This window comes from Hemibagrus wyckioides, linkage group LG07, assembly GCF_019097595.1.
Source record: "Hemibagrus wyckioides isolate EC202008001 linkage group LG07, SWU_Hwy_1.0, whole genome shotgun sequence".
NCBI classification, from domain to species: Eukaryota; Metazoa; Chordata; class Actinopteri; order Siluriformes; family Bagridae; genus Hemibagrus; species Hemibagrus wyckioides.
In genome coordinates, this window is record NC_080716.1 from 7,395,300 (window position 1) to 7,411,984 (window position 16,685).

At 39.0% G+C, this 16,685-nt stretch overlaps 1 protein-coding gene across 5 annotated transcripts in view; it reads right to left on the reverse strand.

The window, feature by feature from the left end:
- astn1 (astrotactin 1) overlaps nt 1–16,685 on the reverse strand; it is a 223,908-nt gene that overhangs the window by 160,008 nt on the left and 47,215 nt on the right. For all 5 annotated transcript variants that reach the window (XM_058395830.1, XM_058395827.1, XM_058395829.1 and 2 more), the window contains exon 2: nt 15,487–15,677. In XM_058395830.1, the coding sequence (XP_058251813.1) occupies nt 15,487–15,677 (191 nt within the window). The remainder of the gene's footprint in view (nt 1–15,486; nt 15,678–16,685) is intronic.

Below are 16,685 nucleotides of genomic sequence, written 5' to 3' on the forward strand. Positions count from 1 at the left end.
TCAGCTTTAGTTGCAATGTCCATTTTAAGCCAGGAATAATTTATGTCCTATTTGAAGTCTATATTATATTTCTGGAACAGTTGGAATATTCAGAATACTGGTTGTGGTTTCACTTATAAAGAACAGTGAAGAGCACACTAGGTGGTAGATCTCCTAAATGGCAGTGTTATGGATTGAGACACACTCTGTTCTACAACCCTGGCTGTGTTACAGTGGTTGTGGTGGTAGAATATAAGAATAAAAAGTGTTCTTGAAATGCAGTGACCAAGATGGTGGCCAACGTGTTGTACATTTCCCCAGATTGTCCAGTTTATTACTCTACTGGCTGTAAGCTTGTTTACTCAGAATAGCCTCGTGTATATTTCATATAGCCGACAAGCACCACTAGACAACAGTTACAGCTGCACAGGCGGCATATTAAACAACTTTCAACTCCCTCAGGAATCGCCAGGACACCATGGACTGCTGATCCAGCTGTTCTGGCATAGAGATCCCAGTGTCGGAGCAGAGACTGTAAACAAAGGCGGGGGAAGCGAGGTGGAATTAGAGCTAGGCTACAGCTAAACCCACATCGACCAGGTCTCCCAAGCAGTTTCCTTGCAAATGTCCAGACTGGTGAAGAAAATGAACGAACTACACGCGCGGATAACACTGCGTATTATAGAGTGCAACGTCATGATTTTTACAGAAGCTTAACAGCAACATTCCTTGCAGCACCATTTGAGCTAGAGGCTCGCAGTGTCTTCATAGCAGACATAAGAGCAGTGAACTCTGGTAGGAGCAAAGGGTGAGGGCTGTGCATTTAAGTTAACAAATCATGCTGCATATAACTGAAAGTCATTGCTTTATTAATTAAGAGTATTAAACAAGGAAATGCAGTCGCTTCTATCTACTTTTCTGCCATCGTTGTGACTGAAGGTTTCATTCCTCCAGATGCCAATGCTAAAGTAGCTATGAAAGAACTGCACACAGCTACCAGCAAGCAACAGTCCACATCCAGATGAAGCTTTTACTGGTGCTGGAGATTTTAACCAGTCCAATATGAGAACTCCCAAAATGTCTCCAGAACATCTCCTGCTCTACCAGAAGTTTAATGCTCTGGACCATGTTTCCACAAACATTGCTGAAGTGTACAAGGCCATTCCACTTCCCCATCTTGGTCATTCTGATGTTCCTCATGTTTCACATCCTTGATGAGATCCAGAGAGCGCCGTTTCTCCACTACAACACCAGTTTCAATATACCAATTGGAGTATGTTTGCCTCAAAGTCCACCTTGGTCTAACACACAGATCTGAACACTTACACAGCTTTTGTCCTGAATCATGAGAACACTGCACCACTGAGAGCATCCTGACCAACTGTGTCACAGTGTGATATGGCAGCTCTGCGGTGTCTGAAAGAAAAGCCCCGCTAAAAAAACATCAGTGGTGCCCGACTCCCAGCCATTCAGCCATTCTTCACCATAAGTAGATTTCAAAATAGAGCACGCAGAGGCAGCGGGGACTCATCCCAACCCAGTCACAAACTGTTCAACCTCCTTCCTGAACATGGGACACAGGAACATTCACAGCAGAACCAGCAAGCTCAGGGTTAGCTTCTTCCCCACAACAAGTACGCTGCTGAACTCACTACAACACTACACTCATGTTTTAACATCTTGCAATTCTATTCTGTATATTATATATGCACTCTATATGAGTGTAGATTCATATCCTGTGTTATTTTAATATATCTGTATATACACTGTATATTATCCATGGGTAACCTGGGTTTGTTGTAAATACAATGTACATATTAGGCAGCAAGTGAACATTTTGTCCTCAAAGTTGATGTTAGAAGCAGAAAAAATGGGCAAGCGTAAGGATTTGAGCGAGTTTGACAAGGGCCAGATTGTGATGGCTAGACCACTGGATCAGAGCATCTCCAAAACTGCAGCTCTTGTGGGGTGTTCCCGGTCAAAAGTGGTCAGTATCAATCAAAAGTGGTCCAAGGAAGGAACAGTGGTGAACCAGTGACAGGGTCATGGACATTGATACATGTGGGGAGTGAAGGCTGGCCCGTGTGATCCGATCCAACAGATGAGCTACTGGTGCTAAAATTGCTGAAGAAGTTAATGCTGGTTCTGAAAGAAAGGTGTTAGAATACACAGTGCATGACGGGTCAGAGCTGTTTTGGCAGCAAAAGGGGGACTAGGCCTGGTCTGTGTATCTACACAAATCAGCCATAAGATTAAAACCAGCTGTCTAAAACAGGGTCTTGCGGTGTCTATACCTTTATGGCGCACAAGGAGGATCTACACAATATTAGGCAGGTGGTTTTAATGTTACAGCTTATTGTAAAACTTGTACGCAAGTCTGACTGAGCTATTCCACTATAAGGCTCTGTGAGGTATGCAAGCTCTTGAAAATAAAATCATTTATCATTAATTGTGAAGACTCTGCAGCAACATGGTAAGTAAACCATAGCTTACCCCCTGTGCAGTTCAAAGTGAGACATGATCTTAAAATGAACTAATGCTAATGTTACGCACCAAATTACTGAACCTCACTATATAAAAAAAATTAAAAATTTAGAAATAGAATAGTCTAAGCCATCTCAGTTTATGTTAATCAGAAATGTTTGGGAGAGTTCTCATCTACTGAAAAATCTGTTCAGTACATTCAGTAGCTCATCCTGTAATACAGTCATTAGCTGTAAAAAAGCAAAAAACTGGTTAAAATGATCTTAATATCAGCTCATGCTGGCACCCTGGAAATAAATATATATAGCTCATGTATAGAAATAGGATTCAGTGAGCACATGAAATGCACATAAGAGCTTTAACTTTAACACGTTTAGTTCTCAATTGTTTATCGTTCTTCCCTTATAGTCCCTAAAATGCTGAAGGTAAAAACAATCATCGCTGTCATCTGCTAGGAAGCTGCTTTTTGTCTTGTATGATAGACTGATAAGATAATAGCTAAGTAGAACTTGCATACCTGATAAACGATGTCAAAAATGATATGCAGCACATTAAAATAATGAGGTACCCATGCTTTTTAGCCACTGCAGAATATTTAGCAACACACATGAAAGAAAAAAGAGAAAGGCTTTCAGTAACTGTGCATATGTAAGAAACAAACAACGAATACAGTTTTCCAAAGTACTGCATTTGCATTTTGCTAACTTAAAAAGAACATGCGTGGGAGGTTTGAGGTTGTGGGCTGTTCAAGCAGCTTATCATCCAAGTCCACACTAAAGAACTAAAATATGATCATAACTATTAAGTATTTCTGTCCAAAAGAATAAGAGTTGAACAAACTTCAAAGACAAATATGTTACACTGGTCTATTCCCTGTACCAACAAATTTATTTTCCTTTTCCTATCACTTTAACTGCCCCAGTGACCTGTGCTGACAAGTTTCTACTTCTGGTCTACAAACTCATGCTTTAATCCAACTCCTGAGGCACTCAAGCTTCTTGCCCTTTTCGGATACTCCACCTGGCCCACTAGGATCGCCACAATACCAGTACTTTACTTTGATGTCAGAAGAGCTGCTAAACTGTACTTACCCCTTAACACTGGAATCTTTTGTACCTTTCATGTGCACTTCAGTTAAAGATTACCTTTACTAATTTTTAATCTGGAAAGATACATGTAGTTTACCTTCAGAATATCACACTAAAATCATTAAAGTGGCCCTAAAGGTCCAGTTATGTACCTCAACATTTACATTACTTTATACAAGATTAAGACATACACTAAAGGTACAATGGCTGAAGGCTGAAGTTGGCTTCTTACTCACCAGATCCTCACTCTAGTTTTCTGTTCCACCTTAAAAGGTCCAGTAGTTAGAGTACTCAGGCCTGTAGATGCTGCCTTGGAGTGAATTCACTTATTTCTTCACTTAAACAACTGAATAAATGGGGCATATTTCTTCTGTCATTATTTCCTTATTCTAAAAGTGTCTCACAAATATGGCAACTTCTTATGAGATGCAGTGTAAGAAGAAGCCAGTTGTACTCTGGCTTAACTGATTGCATTGCTAACATTTAGACTGTTAGAGATGAGCATGTTGTTATTTTAAGTGTTCAAAAGAACATAGCTTAAGACATGGTTAGGTGACATTTAGCAAACACGGCAGTAACAATGCCAGTTTATAATCAAGGCAGAAGTATAAGCCCCCGGGGCATCAAGGTGAGATTATTCATTTTAGCAGGAAGATGAACACTACAAACTGCTCTAAAATGAATAAGCAGGAGGAACCACTACAGAGATTGGGCATCAGAATTAAAAGCCAGTGTCAGTATCAAGAATTTCCAGAGAGCAAGAGAAATCACAGCTGGGGAAGTAAACTGCAATCTTATACCAGCATCAACATTAAGACTTTTGCCTTTTATCAATTCAGGCAGCTGCACATGCACAGCTCCATAAGATAGAAATGACAGATACTGGAAGGGTTGTTGTGGGATGATGTGCTGAATTTTATTCACAAAGAAGGCAGAAAAATCATATGCACCGGAGAAAATAAAGAGTTCCACCAAGAACCGAACCCTACTCCTACTTTGCATTCATTCAGTGTTTTTAACATATGTTTAGTCTGCTAGTGGAGGTTTATTTCTGGGCTTGCTGATGTCTTCCATTAATGACCACTGAACTAGAGCAAGTCCACAGCTAGAAAAAATGATTATGACTAATAGTTTGTTTAGCAAATTCAAACTGTAAGTGAAAGTGTATCAGCTTCGATGTTTTTGTGCCCTTGTGTGTATGTTACTGGGAATTTAAATTTGATCTCATCTTGACGACTTGGGGTTCAGACATTTTGCTGTCTTCATATTCTTGTTTCTTGAGCTTCATGAGAAAAAGGAATTAGATGTTCTCCTCTCTCTAACCAGTGAAACCACTCCCCCACAATTCATTGCTAACAATTCCCTGTCACCAACATCACAATTTCCTTCTGTTGAATTTAGCACAAAGAAGCATCTTACCACTGTTTCCATATCTACTTGAATGCACAGCCACAGTTCCTGTTTTGGGATTGGGATGTTTGTGGATTTGATTAAAAGTCAAGACTGCCTTATTCTATTTAAGGGTTCTTAGTTTACCCTTTAACGTGGATTTTCAAAAAAGCTGCTGCTGAACTGAAATTTCTGATGGAAAGGTCAATAAAAATTGCCATCGCAGCTTCTCTAGATTTGGGGGCTTAGCTGTGACACCTTTTACCTTTTCATGATCCATTTCATCCCTTTTCACTATATAGCCAAGGAATAGCATAATGCATCATCTTAGCATATAATACATATAATATTTTCTAACAGCTTTCTGAGTACAAGAATGTGTTTCTCAATATCTTTGAAATAGATAAGCATGCCACCCAGCATCGTTTTTTCTTCAGCATCTCTCCATGCTGAACAGGAAATAGAGTATCACCAGATACTCTCTAGTGAGTGGACGCTGTAATGAAGGCAGCTACTTCTCAGGTACAGGTCTGTATTTAGCATCTTGAATCTGTTCTAGAGCTGAATGAAGTGTGTGATTGTGGTACCTGGTAAAAATTTCACTCGCATAGTCTGAAGGTGTGTGAGGGAACTAAATCTGTTGTTTTGCTGAAAACCTCTATTAGATTCCTGTACTCAGGGAAGACTTCCATATCTCCCTTTGGGTTTTTTATATATGCTGCATGATAAGGTAGCACAAAACAGTATTGCTGTACTTTTTGGCCTGTTTAGTGATTTCTCCCTGTGCACATTATGCTGCAACAACCAAATGCCATAGAAATGTCACCAAATGCAGGAGAACCCAAATGCCAGAGAAATGTTGGGGCTATGCTGTGACGATCAGAGGAACCTAACTGTATTGTTTGGAGATATAAATGGCATGCTTTCTAAATAAAAGAGTTCAACATCGGAATTGTGTGTAATTGTGCCTGAAACCAGAATGCAACCAACCTTGTCAATGATTCTTCTCCATGAAGTTGCCAACAGCACCAATGTTGATCAGAACTATAAGGTTAAGATAAATCTTTTGAACCCCAGTTCATTGATCAGAACACAGCATTTGATTACAAGTGCCACAATAAAGAATTGGCTGAGAATTAAGTTTGTTCAAATGTGACTCCACTCATCCTTTTCCACACAAAGCATTGCCTGAACAAAGCAATACCACTGGTCGCTTTCATGTAGTATACCTGGAAGAGGTGATGATCATTATATGCTTGTAAATTTTCATTTAGACCTCTGTGGAAAGCTATTTTGAGCTGTCGCCTTTGGTAGTTAAAGGGCAGAACTGCATGTCACTCGAGTGCATAATGTCACTCAAACTTTACCCTGCCTGAGGCTAAGCAGTTTTTCCCAGCATCTGTTACAGAACTCAAGAGATCATAAACTTTATTAAATACTTGTTGGCTGATCAACGGTGGAAAGTAATGGTGGCCCCCTATTACTTTTCCTGTAAGAAGCACTACTGTCTGCAGAGTTAGGTTTGTTAACTTGGCCTGTACAGGCTGCATTCCAAGGCATTCTGCACTGAAACGCTGTGAACTGCACAGAACTGTGCTGATGTCTTCTGGAAAGGGTATTATGGGTCCATGGGCACTTGTTTATTTACAAAGATGACATGATTGCATGCAATCAGGAACAATGGGGCTATCCTGAACAATGGAAGGCAAGTCTGACAATTGCTGAGAAATAAATTTAATGCTTTGCAAACATGAGTCCTTAAATAGTCTCTGTAAATGGGGTACAGGTGTACATTACAGGTTACTGCTGATACATATGGTACAGTCAAGTGTGATGGGAGAGTACCATCTCAAGCACAGTGTCCACGAACCTTCATCCTTACCCCTTGCAGAGACTATTAATTTTATCAAGAGGTATTCAACCTCCTGTTCCATCCAGATCCTAATCCTGCTACTCACATCACTTTGTTCATACATGTTGCTTGACTGTTGAACATTACCAGCCATCTCTTTTACATAGAATACAAGGATGATGAAGAAGTATATTGCTAACCACTTCTCTAAGAGGAATTCACCCTCATCATATTCTTAAACACTGATATCCTTGTCCAAGTCTGAGGAAATGCACTGATGGAGACTACAAAGCACTTTTTTAAATTACTCTGGATACGGACATTTGCCAAAGGCTGTAATTCTAAACCACAAACCTATATTCAAAGCATTTACAGCTATTTTGCATGCAGTGCAATTATTTTTTAGTCAACCACCTGCAACCTGCCCACTTACTGTTGGATAAACTGCACATGCAAATTAGTTCTCATAATTTCGTATTTTAGTAAATCAGGGCCTGAGTGTTAATTCCTCTAGGGATTCTTTCCTTCTTAGCTCCATTAAGAGGAGACTGTAAAAGTCAAATTTGTCTCTGTGAGGTAAGGGACTGAAGTGTGCAAATCTGATCTCTATCTATCTATCTATCTATCTATCTATCTATCTATCTATCTATCTATCTATCTATCTATCTATCTATCTATCTATCTATCTATCTATCTATTTGATGACACATAGATAGATAGATAGATAGATAGATAGATAGATAGATAGATAGACTCTTACATGGGTGTTTATATATAAATAACGCTTTCAAGCTATAATCACACCAGTACAGTAAAGATTAACTTACTTTTCAAAAAGCACTACTTCTCTCTTTTTTTTTAATTATTATTTTTTCTAACTATACTGTAAGTAAAATAGCCTTTTGGGACATAAGAATATTTTACAGTTCCTTGAATAGCATCTGAAACTTAATTGTTTGTGTAAAGTGACTAAGCGGATTACAGGAAATTGAAAACAGGGATATGATGTTCGTTTAGTTTAGTCACATGAGATAAGCTGTTCATTTCTGTGAGGTCAGAGAAATGCATCCACACAATATGTTTTCTCGAGAACTGCACCTGCATAACTAGTACCATTAGTTCCTCTGTTATCTGTAGAGGTGTTATTGTTATATGGGTTTCTTTCATTATTTTCTATCTCCAAAAACAAAATCCTCAGCATGTTTTAGAAAAATGGAGATAGAGAAAGAAGCTCTATTAGAAATCGTGAATGGATTTTCAATTCATTCGTGTGCCAGTGCTGAATGATAGGAAATTACCCCCAAAACACCACGAACTGCCTCAATTCCAGTTGTTCCTGGCCTTTTTTTGTGGAATGAGGATGTCAGGTGTTTAGAAAAATTAGAGGCCTTGCACTGTGAAATAGGCCCCAAGACAGTACTGTCTCTGTCCAGCATCCTTCAGCTCTCTCTCTCTCACATCCTCTTTCTCTTTCTTCCAAGCATCCTCATCCTCTGGTCTCTTCCTGATTAAACCACTCTACCTTCTCCTGTGTTTATGCCTCTATGTATTATCATGTAATTATGTTATACTCTACATAATTATAAGCATATGGCACATATTTTAGTCATTTTTCTGGAAAACCCGTTACTAGGTTTTGATAACTATATAAGGCTTTAAATGGCTATAGACCAGTTTTGAAAATGTTTGAGTGTTTCCTGTGTAGATTGGGGACATATTTATTTTGCAATTCAATCATCATTGGAAATACACAGTGCGTTATGCGAAATTAGTCGCAGCTGTGTTAGTTTTAAGAGCACTGGATTTATGCATATCTTACATAATACATTGTGTTTTAATCTTCATTTAAGCAGCATTAAGAACGCCTGCCTTTCAGGCATGATACCTCTAGGCTTGAAGGTTAGGCCTACAATTTTAACGATGTCACCCTCACAGCTACCTAATTCATCTTTCCCTGCTTTTAACATTGCTTGCCCCCGTTTCCAACTCACAGACATTGGTCACAATCTTGCTTTCTAGTGCTCTAGGGAAAGAGACAGAGCCAAAGATATATCACTTTCCTCACAAGACTGTGAGCAGGGCTAAAATCCATCTCTTTAGTGTGCAAAGTCTGTTTTTATAAATGCTGATTTTATGAAGATCAATGCTCACTGAATATGTAAGGCTCAATCTAGTGGCCAAATCATGCACCTCACACGTTAAAATAGGAGGATGAAATAAAATGCAAGACGACACGAAAAACTTGAAATTGGTTCGGAAAGGTCAGTGATTTCTAAAGATGAGCAGATGTTGGAACTATTGATCATACCTTGTTGAGTCTTCAGTCAGATCATATAGTCAAACAGCCATAGGACCGTATCAAGATGGAGATGGAGGACGTCTAGAATATTTACCCAACAGAATATTTAAGAACTATTGGCTTTTGGCCAGTAAGGAAGCATTGATTTTTTTTTATTGCTTCAGCTGCTTGCTGTATCAAATACCTTAATGCCACCCTGACACTCAATCCTCCCTAATTCCAAGAAGAGGAAGAAGTCATAAATAAGTGGCTAGAGAAGAAGGGGGGAAGAAGGGAAGAAGAAGAAGGGGGGGGGGGTGTTTCCAAGCACTACACTAACTCCCCAAACTGTAGGCATAGGTGTAGAGAAAAGCAGAAAAACAGATTCAGGCTTAATCATATTAGAAAGTCTAGATTAGGAATTCAAAAACAAAGGCATCATGCAAATATTTATGCTAGAGGCATTTTACTGCCAGAGATATGGAAAGAAGGACCGCATAAAAGTATAAATAGAAAAGTTAAAAAACAGAACTGGGGAAGAGGTTAAAGAAGTAAAAAAAAATAGTAAATTAGTGGTTATCTAATGCATTAATGAAATTTACAGTAGAATTAAGTTTGTCTTTATCCTGTGTGTACAGAACACAGCACAGCTAAAATCCTTCATGTCTCCAAATAAAACTGATTTTAATGCGACTTGGAGATGATACTCAAAAACCATTGGTCACGTCTCTGTAGCCATTAAAGTCCTCTGATGTTTGAGTTTAAATCTAAGAAAGCTTTCTGAAGAAAAACACACTGAATGCCATGATAAAGTCAGCAATTATTCTCTTACTGAAATGGGTGTTTTTTTACAGCAATCAGCAGTCAGTACTTCGGGCACTGAGAGGGAAACTCACATAAATACATATTCAATGAGGATAAAAGGGCACAAACAAAAGTGACTACTGCTTTCATAGGTGCTAAAAGCCACTTATGCTTATTAATTAAATCTCAACAATCAGTTTTAATGCCAAAAGAGATTTATTACCATTTTAAGACAAAACAAATATATTAGTAAATCTGCCAGATAATAAGACTGAAAATTTAAAAAAAAAACTTTATTTCACATATCATATAAATATATATTTTTTAATTTAGGTATTTTGCTTTGTTTTGTTGGCTATTTAAGAATTGCTTGTATGTAATCACGTTTCAATATCCTGATCTAAAACTATTTGTTTATTTTGAATTATTAGGCTAAATATGGGAACACTTATATATCTATATATATCTAACATATATATCTATATACATATAGTCACATTATCCTGGCCAGTTTCCTCACCAGTCCTTCACAGGACACCAGACACACACACACACACACATGGGGAGAACATGTGAAACTCCACACAGAAACCTGAGCTCAGGTTCAACCCGGAAGCTGTGAAGCTGAATGCACTGGTACATAACTAATTTGCTTGGGTCCAAGCCAATGTTGTGTTTTTTCCCAGTTGTTGTTTCTGGGGCCCAGTGATCATTACACTTTTTGATGCACATGATAAAGAAGGCTTTGTTTATGAAAACTTTTTGTCTAGTCTACTTTACCAAAATACTACAGTCTAAATACAACTAACTGAATGATGGCATCTGCAATATACATTACAGGAACAAGGTGGCTGGTGTTTGATACTTTGAAAAATTAATGCTTTTTCAATAATTTAATAATGGATTGATATTTCAATGATAATGATTTATTTTATTCCTATTTTCCTCATAGCAGCTGTGCAGTTCTTTGGGATTTTCTCCTCATCCCTTATATATTTATATATACACTATATTGCCAAAAGTATTCGCTCACCTGCCTTGACTCGCATATGAACTTAAGTGACATCCCATTCCTAATCCATAGGGTTCAATATGACGTCGGTCCACCCTTTGCAGCTATAACAGCTACAACTCTTCTGGGAAGGCTGTCCACAAGGTTTAGGAGTGTGTTTATGGGAATTTTTGACCATTCTTCCAGAAGCGCATTTGTGAGGTCACACACTGATGTTGGACAAGAAGGCCTGGCTCTCAGTCTCCGCTCTAATTCATCCCAAAGGTGTTCTATCGGGTTGAGGTCAGGACTCTGTGCAGGCCAGTCAAGTTCATCCACACCAGACTCTGTCATCCATGTCTTTATGGACCTTGCTTTGTGCACTGGTGCATAGTCATGTTGGAAGAGGAAGGGGCCAGCTCCAAACTGTTCCCACAAAGTTGGGAGCATGGAATTGTCCAAAATGTCTTGGTATGCTGAAGCATTCAGAGTTCCTTTCACTGGAACTAAGGGGCCAAGCCCAGCTCCTGAAAAACAACCCCACACCATAATCCCCCCTCCACCAAACTTTACACTTGGCACAATGCAGTCAGACAAGTACCGTTCTCCTGGCAACCGCCAAACCCAGACTCGTCCATCAGATTGCCAGATGGAGAAGCGCGATTCGTCACTCCAGAGAACTCCACTGCTCTAGAGTCCAGTGGCGGCGTGCTTTACACCACTGCATCCGACGCTTTGCATTGCACTTGGTGATGTATGGCTTGGATGCAGCTGCTCGGCCATGGAAACCCATTCCATGAAGCTCTCTGCTCACTGTTCTTGAGCTAATCTGAAGGCCACATGAAGTTTGGAGGTCTGTAGCGATTGACTCTGCAGAAAGTTGGCGACCTCTTCGCACTATGCGCCTCAGCATCCGCTGACCCTGCTCCTTCAGTTTACGTGGCCTACCACTTCATGGCTGAGTTGCTGTCGTTCCCAAACACTTCCACGTTCTTATAATACAGCTGACAGTTGACTGTGGAATATTTAGGAGCGAGGAAATTTCATGACTGGATTTGTTGCACAGGTGGCATCCTATCACAGTTCCACGCTGGAATTCACTGAGCTCCTGAGAGCGACCCATTCTTTCACAAATGTTTGTAAAAACAGTCTGCATGCCTAGGTGCTTGATTTTATACAACTGTGGCCATGGAAGTGATTGGAACACCTGATTCTGATTATTTGGATGGGTGAGCGAATACTTTTGGCAATATAGTGTATATATATATATATATATATATATGACAATCTTAGTTGTGGCGAATGAATATGAATGAGGTAATATAACAAAAGAAACAAAACTAATAACTAGACTAATAACTCCTACAGACATATAGTTATGAAATGTTACGAAATGTCACCACCCCGGTGCATACATCTATTTTAAAGGAATGATTGTAGCTCATTTGATTATACAGTAGTACAGAACCTATTTATACCTATTTATACCTCCTGATAAAGAATTCCTTACATCCCATAACCCTTTTACTTTGTATTTCACCAAGTCACCACCTGCACAGTCAAAATACACCAGAACAATAGACATCTTATGCATATGTAATCAAGGGTCCTTAATGCTTAATGCTGTGCCTTAAAGAAATATACACTAATGCAATGTTTTGGGGTTTTTTTCCACATGCAATGAATGTGCACTAATGAACACATTCATTTACTGATGTTCATTTCTTCATCATAATGAAGATAGTGTTATCCAAACTGTTGTTTTTAACTGTGCATGTGTCTATTCTTGATTTCCACGGTTTCTGCTCATGCAGTATAGCCACCTGTCAAATGTAAGGAAAAGTAATGAGAACATTTTTTTCTTTTTTTGCAATTGGCCACCCTTCTTTCTCATGGATTCACAATTCACTGCAAGGGCACAGAAGAGCTGAGCCAGCCCTCTGACAAGAGACAAACCACCGGGGAACGAGCAAACGAGAAAATGAGGGCTCCAGAAACGCTGCATGAATGTAACACCCTGCCGCGGAGAGCAAATTGCAGGTTGCAAAATGCCCGTTCGACATGGAGGAGAAGTACATGAGGGACACCTCCACATGAAGAGTACGGCCACCGCTGGGAGAATACTGGTACAGAAATGGGTGCAAACCAAGGTAGGTGAGAGCTTGTTAAAGAGTGTGGAGGCCCAGAGGGGCTCTGAAGGTTGGAGAAAGTGAAGAAGCGGAAAGCTAAGGTCATTCGTTCATTTGAAGTGGACGACTTCCAGTTCAGCATTGACTGCCAGATTACTTATGAGTTATAAAAGCAGCATTAACACGTACTTGCATTACTGCATACAGTGTTAAGTGCCTGTAAGAAGAAATGCTCATGTGCAAAAAAATATCATCTTTTTGATATATATCTAATTATAATATATATATATATATATATATATATATATATATATATATATATATATATATATATATATATATATATATATATACAGTATGTTGTAACAGCAAAACATCAACCTGAATGAGAAGTTATGGTTAAGATTAAAGCTGACAGGGAGGCATCATTACTGCTACTGGTATCAAATATCAGTCTAATACACCTCAGTTCATTTATTTGTTCTCTTACTTTTATCATGCTGTGATGTTAGCCATCTGCATGTTGACTAATAGTCCACAAAAAAACAGCACTGGATGAATTCTATGATAAATGATAGCAGACTGCATACTGTGCTCTGGGAAAATATCAAACATTCAAATATTCCTACAATCAGGTAATGTGATAAAAGATCTTATGTTGTTTAAACACTAACTTTAACAGTGAGTGTTAATGGCAGCCAAGCTGAGCAGTATTAGCAGTAGAGTGTGGTCATTAAAAATGAGTGCAAGGTGCTACACTGCAGATCCGCTGAAGCACTGAGCATCGAGTCAGGCTGACTTCCTCTTCCTCGTTCACAGGTTAACTCTCTGCTCACAAATGATGTGGCACCTCACACTTTTTAATGACCACACTGCACTGCACTGCACTCACAAGTCAGCAGCGCTCACACTCTCTAATAAACACACTGTTTAAATAGGATAACGTCTTAAACATAAAACTCAGCACATCAAGCTCATTGCTAGCAACATGACGGCGGTCAATAAAAACCAGAGATAAACAAAATGTTCCATGACACACCTGATTATCACTACGTAGATCACTCATTTCCGTATTTGTACGACTATCAGTGAATACCAACAGATATGTATTCAATGTGTATGACATAAACCCTGTTTTTCGTTTGTGATATCAGGTGCAAACTGGAGGTCTACACACAAGTTACCCCGTAACATAATATCCCAGCATTAGTCATCAGTCACATGTCCATGACACCTACATTAAAGGAGCATGTGTCATGTATGCACATTTATCCATTACAACCCCACTGCTCTCATGTTAAACCCAACAACAGCCACAGACTGAGGGCAGGTGTTGTCCATGGCATGCTTGGTGCTTTTAACTGGTGACAGCAAGAGATGCTCTACAAAAGTACACAATTTTTGGAAGGGGCAGAACTTAGCAAGCGGCCCACCGGCCGAGACACAAGATGCAGTCAGCCATCTGTTCACCCTGTCGCTAATCTTTCTATCTCCCAACTCACAATAACACACACTTGCACTCAGTGGGAAAACTGCAGCTCTTGCTGAGCAGAGGGAAGGAGAGTGTAAAATGAGAAGTTAGGTTTACTAAACTGTGTCTGAGAGTGAAGGTATATGAGAGTTGGGTGAAAATTAAATATATAAGAGTTGTTGATTTTTCTCTTCCTGCTTGTAGGCGGAGAAAATGTGACCTAGCTGAGGAAAACCATGTTATGTGGATATGTGGAGCATGTTATTTACTTTGAAGGATATGAAAGCTGAAAAATGGTATGAATATAAACAATTTTCTGAAAGCATTTAAATTAGGAATAACTGAATTGGTCTACTATCATACTAACTGACTACGTTCACTGACAATCTTCTCATTTGAAACTAATTAGGCAACACTTGCTGCTTCTCCCTGATTACTGTTTATTCGTTCTACCCCAAACGAAATATAGTGAGCATCCTGTCTTTGTTAAAAATGTAGCCACATTATACACACTTCTTGTGCGTTACAAGCTACTATATATATATATATATATATATATATATATATATATATATATATATATATATATATATATATTCTTATATTCTCTGTGTACTTTTCTGATATGTCGAGGTCCATTTGCAGTAACCCTGCCTCATTCCTTGCCGTTGTTTGTAGCTGTTCATTATTCATCAATCATTCATGGGGGAAATTTAGAGTTGCCAAATTACCCGCCAGCATGTTTTGGAAGAAACCCACACAGACACAGCTAGCGCATGGACAGAAAATCAAAACAGTAACCAAAGCTCAGGATGGAACTGGGAACCCTGGCGATTTGAGGTGGAAGTGCTACCTGCGGCGCCACCATGCTGCCTGTTTGTTAGTGTTATTGTGGATTATTAGTATCATTATTACAGCTCTGCCTGATAGGGCACACATCAGAAAGCAGAGCTAAATCAGATTAGCTGAATCGAAATGGCACGTTTTTTTCTTTTTTTCCTGTCTAGCGTGCAGGGCCTACCATCACAGAGATGTGCAGAATGCGCAGCTCCTCCTCCGCTGCAGTGTCACTAGCTGGGTCTTCGGTGGTGTCCAAGCCCGCTGCATTCTGATTGCCGTCCTGATGGTGGATGTGGAAAAGCAGCGTCCCGTTCTCCAGCCACTGCTGCCTCCAGCGCACCAAGGCTATATCCTCTGAGCTCCCTGAAATCTCTGCAAAACACAAACATGCTGCTGCTCTTAGTAATTATTTATGCATAATATAAAGATTGCTGTTTCATACACAGAGACCTCAAAACACTTTGCAAGGTACTAATAATGGGAAAAATGGTCATGTAGAAGCAAAAGTCAAGTGCAACTAGAGGTAAAATATAAAAACAACACAAATAGAGATTGCAGATAGTTTAGTACTGAGATTATTAACCATAAAAAGTGTGACATAAATAACACTATGTAACACGATTTTTGTCCCTGGGTAGTGAATGACATTTTCCAATTACTCTTGATGGAAAATGATTTAAAAAAATAGCCGTTAAGCCCCTTGAAGTTTGGGTTTGGGCTTTTAAGAGAACAAAAAACCTCAAAATTAACCCATTTTACTAAAAAAAAAAAAAACTGCCCAAAACTAACCAAAACTTTCATGGCTAAGATGGGTTTTTTCCTCTTTATTTGGGTTACAAAGAACGGGGAAATAACACTTATTTCCCAGGAACAAGAAAAAAGTAAAAATTTGTTACATAGTGTAATCAAAAGACCTAAAGAACTGCTAGCCAGTAGGAGATGCCAAAAATGCATAATAAGCTTGTTCTTTCCTGTCAATCTCAATCAAGTATCAATGTAATCAATGTAATAACATCTATTTGTGAAAGCATTTTTTTTTGCATCACTGTTTGCTGTCATATGCAGATACTAGACTTGAAAACATGTTATGCCTGTATTTCAAGCTCAAAGACTTGTTTTTGTTTTTTAATTTTTGCAGCCAGATATGATGAATATAAATTCATCATATAAGTGCAAGATCTCCAAAACTGAAGGCATTTGGATCCACCAAAGCACTTTAAAATGTAGGCGAGACTTCAGAGTGCTGTTTGGTCTGACAGAAAGGAGGAGAAAACAAGTACTACACGGTAAAGGTACAGACATATAATTAAAATGCATTAGGAGACACAAGACAATAGTTCTCCATGTAGAAGTGGGGTCTGTAGTCAGAGAGGCAAATGT